This window comes from Staurois parvus, unplaced genomic scaffold (assembly GCF_062004578.1).
Source record: "Staurois parvus isolate SC_StPar_1 unplaced genomic scaffold, SC_StPar_1.0 ptg002826l, whole genome shotgun sequence".
Taxonomy (NCBI): Eukaryota; Metazoa; Chordata; class Amphibia; order Anura; family Ranidae; genus Staurois; species Staurois parvus.
Genome location: NW_028320622.1, coordinates 106,897 through 112,896, shown reverse-complemented (window position 1 = coordinate 112,896; position 6,000 = coordinate 106,897). Strand labels below are relative to the sequence as shown.

The 6,000-nt window shown below is 55.1% G+C and overlaps 1 protein-coding gene across 1 annotated transcript in view; it reads left to right on the top strand.

Annotated features, from left to right (window-relative positions):
- The first annotated feature begins 503 nt into the window (after window positions 1–503).
- Window positions 504–6,000, top strand: part of LOC149429075 (voltage-gated inwardly rectifying potassium channel KCNH2-like) — a 30,731-nt gene continuing 25,234 nt past the window's right edge. Inside the window, exons 1-3 of the mRNA XM_089666764.1 lie at window positions 504–704; window positions 1,714–1,818; window positions 3,389–3,791. Of these exons, the coding sequence (XP_089522890.1) occupies window positions 504–704; window positions 1,714–1,818; window positions 3,389–3,791 (709 nt within the window). The remainder of the gene's footprint in view (window positions 705–1,713; window positions 1,819–3,388; window positions 3,792–6,000) is intronic.

Sequence of the window (6,000 nt, the reverse complement as noted above, 5' to 3'; positions counted from 1 at the left end):
TGGAAGTGGTGGAGGTGATGGAAGTGATGGAGGCGGTGGAGCTGATGGAAGTGATGGAGGCGGTGGAGGTGATGGAGGCGGTGGAGGTGTTGGAAGTGGTGGAGGTGTTGGAAGTGATGGAAGTGGTGGAGGTGATGGAGGTGATGGAAGTGGCGGAGGTGGCGGAGGTGATGGAAGTGGTGGAGGTGATGGAGGTGATGGAGGTGGCGGAGGTGATGGAAGTGGTGGAGGTGATGGAGGTGATGGAGGTGATGGAAGTGGCGGAGGTGATGGAAGTGGTGGAGGTGATGGAGGTGATGGAAGTGGCGGAGGTGATGGAAGTGGTGGAGGTGATGGAAGTGGCGGAGGTGATGGAAGTGGCGGAGGTGATGGAAGTGGTGGAGGTGGTGGAGGTGATGGAGGTGATCGACCACTACTGGTCATTCTCCTCCTCCACCATCTCTCATTCCTCGCTCATCTCTCACCCATTACTGGTCATTCTCCTCCTCGCTCATCTGTCATGAATGAAGAGGCGGACGCTGTGTGATGTAGAGTCTGTCAGGTTGGACGATCGCCGGGTTGGCTCCTCTGTATCCGGCGCTCCTCGTGCTGCTCCTGGCTCTGTGCTCTTCGCTCTCCATGGCTGCCGCTTCGCTCCTCTGACTGTACAGAACATGTCTGTGATGGGGGGATGGGAGATAGAGGACACCATGGATGGTCAGAGAGTGAGGCCGGGGGAGACAGTCTGTCACTTGGGATGCTCATTGGTCAGAGAGTGAGCCTGGGTGGAGCAGAACAGTCTGTCACTTGGGATGCTCATTGGTCAGAGAGTGAGCCAGGGTGGAGCAGAACAGTCTGTCACTTAGGATGAGGATGCTCATTGGTCAGAGAGTGAGCCTGGGTGGAGCAGAACAGTCTGTCACTTAGGATGAGGATGCTCATTGGTCAGAGAGTGAGCCAGGGCGGAGCAGAATGGTCTGTCACTTAGCATGAGGATGCTCATTGGTCAGAGAGTGAGTCGGGGTGCAGCAGAACAGTCTGTCACTTAAGATGAGGATGCTCATTGGTCAGAGAGTGAGCCGGGGCGGAGTAGAACAATCTGTCACTTAGGATGCTCATTGGTCAGAGAGTGAGCCGGGGTGGAGTAGAACAGTCTGTCACTTAGGATGCTCATTGGTCAGAGAGTGAGCCGGGGTGGAGCAGAACAGTCTGTCACTTGGGATGCTCATTGGTCAGAGAGTGAGCCGGGGTGGAGCAGAACAGTCTGTCACTTAGGATGAGGATGCTCATTGGTCAGAGAGTGAGTTGGGGTGGAGCAGAACAGTCTGTCACTTAGGATGAGGATGCTCATTGGTCAGAGAGTGAGCCGGGGCAGAGCAGAATGGTCTGTCACTTAGCATGAGGATGCTCATTGGTCAGAGAGTGAGTCGGGGTGCAGCAGAACAGTCTGTCACTTAGGATGAGGATGCTCATTGGTCAGAGAGTGAGCTGGGGCGGAGTAGAACAATCTGTCACTTAGGATGCTCATTGGTCAGAGAGTGAGTCAGGGCGGAGTAGAACAGTCTGTCACTTAGGATGCTCATTGGTCAGAGAGTGAGCCGGGGCGGAGCAGAACTGTCTGTCACTTAGGATGAGGATGCTCATTGGTCAGAGAGTGAGCCGGGGCGGAGCAGAACAGTCTGTCACTTAGGATGAGGATGCTCATTGGTCAGAGAGTGAGCCGGGGCGGAGCAGAACAGTCTGTCGCTTGGAACACTCATCAGTCAGGAATTGAATGGAAAATTTCTTTCTTTCAAGTTAAGGAAGAGGATCGAGGAAAGTGCAAAGAGCCGCAAAGAGGTAACGTGTCTGTATGGGGGGGGGGGGGTATGATGACTCCATTGTTGTCACAATGTATCACTGATTGTTCCTCATATCACCCCCCGGAGGGGACCTCACTGTCTATACACATTGTTACAAGAGGCGGGCGTTCCGAGGACAGGGCATGCTGGGATTCCACCCCGGACTGATGGCTCCCCCCAGTGTTCTCTATGTGAACTGACACCATTTCTATCACATGATGCAGCAGTAATGCCATGGTGGCGCTGCATTGCCAACCGCGGGACGTTCCCCCGTCAGTGATTGGGGAATACCTGGAGCCAGTGGAGGACGTATCAGCAGGACGATGTGTATAAACTGCTTTGTGTGCGTTCTTCGTCCGGGAATTCTGTGTTCTTCCTTTCTGAATTCAAAGGTTTTTTGCGCCCCCCGGATGACCCGCACCACCTCCAGAGTGCAGCTTTCCGTAGATAATAATGCCCTTTAAATGGTCACTAGACCCTGGGGGTCACCATTCACCGAGAGCAAGGCAGAGGTTTCGGGGACAATGAAAACGGAAGAGCGCCAAGCTGAAGTTCCTGTCCTGGGGGGGGGCTAATATTTTGCTGCCTTTCTGAATTAAATGGTTTTTTCCACCCCCTGGATGACCTGCCTGTCACCTGGGATGCTCAGTGGTCAGAGAGTGAGGCTGGGGAGTAGGTCAGTCTGTCACTAGGGATGCTCGGTGGTCAGAGAGTGAGGCTGGGGAGTAAGACAGTCTGTCACCTGGGATGCTCAGTGGTCAGAGAGTGAGGCCGGGGGAGACAGTCAGTCACTTGGGATGCTCAGTGGTCAGAGAGTGAGACTGGGGAGTAGGTCAGTCTGTCACTTGGGATGCTCAGTGGTCAGAGAGTGAGACTGGGGAGTAGGTCAGTCTGTCACCTGGGATGCTCAGTGGTCAGAGAGTGAGACTGGGGAGTAGGTCAGTCTGTCACTAGGGATGCTCAGTGGTCAGAGAGTGAGACTGGGGAGTAGGTCAGTCTGTCACTTGGGATGCTCAGTGGTCAGAGAGTGAGACTGGGGAGTAGGTCAGCCTGTCACTTGGGATGCTCAGTGGTCAGAGAGTGAGACTGGGGAGTAGGTCAGTCTGTCACTAGGGATGCTCAGTGGTCAGAGAGTGAGACTGGGGAGTAGGTCAGTCTGTCACTAGGGATGCTCAGTGGTCAGAGAGTGAGACTGGGGAGTAGGTCAGTCTGTCACTAGGGATGCTGAATGAGCTGACTCCCTGTCGGAAGTTCCGTGGCGGAGCAGGGAGTCTTCCCCGGATGTGATTTGGACCCTTCATATCATTGGCTGTGTCACCCCCTCATTGATGTCAGTAGAGCCCCCGCCTCATCTTCTATTTATAGGACCTTCCCCATAACTGGACCATTAAGTGGCTCCCCGGGGACAATATGGCAGACGGCGGTGGGCGGTGTCAGGTCCCGGGGGTGTCCGTGTGACTTTGTGGCCTTCTCTGTCTCCTCGTTAATCTGATCTCGTTCGATGTGTTCCATCTCGTCTTTTGGCGCGGAATCTTCCGGTTTCTTAGGCTCGTTTTGTGTTTCTCCAGACCACCACTCTGATTGGCCTGCTGAAGACGGCCCGCCTCCTGCGCTTGGTACGCGTAGCCCGTAAGTTGGACCGGTACTCGGAGTACGGAGCAGCCGTCCTCTTCCTCCTCATGTGCACCTTCGCCCTCATCGCTCATTGGCTGGCCTGCATCTGGTACGCCATCGGTCACATGGAACACTACGACCCGGAATATCGATCGATCGGCTGGCTGTATTCGCTGGGCACTCAGATCATGAAGCCGTACAACAGCAGCAACCTGAAGTCGGGGCCGTCCATCAACGACAAATACGTCACGGCCCTCTACTTCACCTTCAGCAGTCTGACCAGCGTGGGCTTCGGGAACGTGTCCCCCAACACCAACTCCGAGAAGATCTTCTCCATATGCGTCATGCTGATCGGGTGTAAGTAGCTCCATGATATTCTGGACACCAGAGACCAGGAGAAGACTGACAACTCATGGGGCCCTCTACTGAACCAAGGCCCTTGGGCAGTGCCCAATTGGTCAGTCCACCCCTTCCCCACCCCAGTAGCAGAGTGACAACTCATGGGCCCCCCGGGCAATAGGGGATCATGGGGACCCTGTGTCCTCATCCTCACTCAAACCACACCCAAAAAAGCCTATGAAAGGTAGCAGGAGCATCTCATGGAGCCCTCTACTGACCCAAGGCCCTTGGGCAGTCCACCACTGCTCCACCCCAGTAGCGAACTGACAACTCATGGGGCCCCCGGACAATAGGGGATCATGGGGCCCCTGTGTCCTCGCCCACACTCAAACCACACCCAAAAAAGCCTATGAAAGGTAGCAGGAGCATCTCATGGGGCCTCCCTTCTGACCCAAGGCCCTTGGGCAGTGCCCGAATGGTCAGTCCACCCCCGCTCCACCCCAGGAGCGGAATAACAATTCATGGGGCCCCCGGACAATAGGGGATCATGGGGCCCCTGTGTCCTTGCCCACACTCAAACCTCTCCCCAAAAAGCCTATGAAAGGTACCAGGGGTATCTCATGGAGCCCCCTACTGACCCAAAGCCCTTGGGTAGTGCCCGAATGGTCAGTCCACCCCAGGAGCGGACTGATAACTCATGGGCCCCCCGGGCAATAGGGGATCATGGGGCCCCTGTATCCTCACCCACACTCAAACCACTCCCAAAAAAGCCTATGAAAGGTACCAGGGGCATCTCATGGGGCCCCCCCTACTGAACCAAGGCCCTTGGGCAGTGCCCAATTGGTGAGTCCACCCCTGCTCCACCCCAGTAGAGAACTGACAACTCATGGGGCCCCCGGACAATAGGGAATCATGGGGCCCCTGTATCCTCACCCACACTCAAACCTCTCCCCAAAAAGCCTATGAAAGCTACCAGGGGCATCTCATGGGCCCCCCTACTGACCCCGGGCCCCAGTGCAGTGCCCGAATGATCAGTCCACCTCCAGTAGCAGACTGACAACTCATGGGGCCCCCGGACAATAGGGGATCATGGGGCTCCTGTGTCCTCGCCTACACTCAAACCACACCCAAAAAAGCCTATGAAACATACCAGGGGCATCTCATGGGCCCCCCTACTGACCCCAGGCCCTCAGGCAGTGCCCGAGTGTCCGAATGGTCGGTCCGCCCCTGCAAGAGACGTTCTCACCATGGGTGCGCTAGCAGGAAGGGTGGGCCGCATCCTTTCCAGAACACTAACCCCAATCTCCATCTTCCACCTGAACTCTCCCGCTCTGAGCGTGCTCCAACACTTTGAAGGGTGGCTCCGCCCCTTGCCAACCTCCTGTTGGGGATCGGCCAGGATCTCTTAAGAGTGTAGCCAGCCTCTCCACAGATCCACCTACTTCCTCTAGGACCTTCCTCCAAAGCCCCGGAGCAGGGGAAATTCCAGAGGGGCCGCCCTGCAGAGCTTCTCAGCCCCGACCACAATTGGACCCAGACTACTACTCAGCCTCCTCACTACAAATCAGTATCCGGCTCCCCCTAGCTAACTAGGAGGGCGCTACACTAGAAATCTTGGGGAAATTCACTGTTTTGCTGAAATGCCTCAGAGTCATTGGGGGCCAAAAATCGCTGCTGCCCTAAAAACTGAGAAAAACCACCAACACCCTGAAAACAAAAGGGGTCGTATATTTACCTTTCTGGTGGGGACTCAGATCTTTGCTCTTTGGAAGAACTCTGCTGCCACCCAACATTACCAAGTGTTTAGTGTAGTGTGCCCCCCCCCCCCCCCATTGGTTCCTCCCACTGGCCCCTTATACCACTGCAGGAGGAACCACAGCACCCAATGAGGGACATGCTACCTGATAAAGAGTGCAGCTAGAAAGACAAACAGTGGAAGCTGTCAGGGATTCAGCTTTGTTTATCAACAGAGCCATGTGATCGCCCATGTCTACACTGAGCTGGTGATCACATGGCTTTGTCTATAAACAGCATTAGAGTGAGGTTTGGGCCTGTTTATCAACAAAGACGCTGCCCACCATGTTGGCTGTGAAATGGTGATCACATGGCTTTGTTTATGAACAGCCTTAAACATAGGTTTGGTCTTATTTATCCACAAAGCCATGTGATCACCAGGTAGGCACACTGACCCGGTGATCACATGGCTTTGTCTATAGCCAAACTGCCT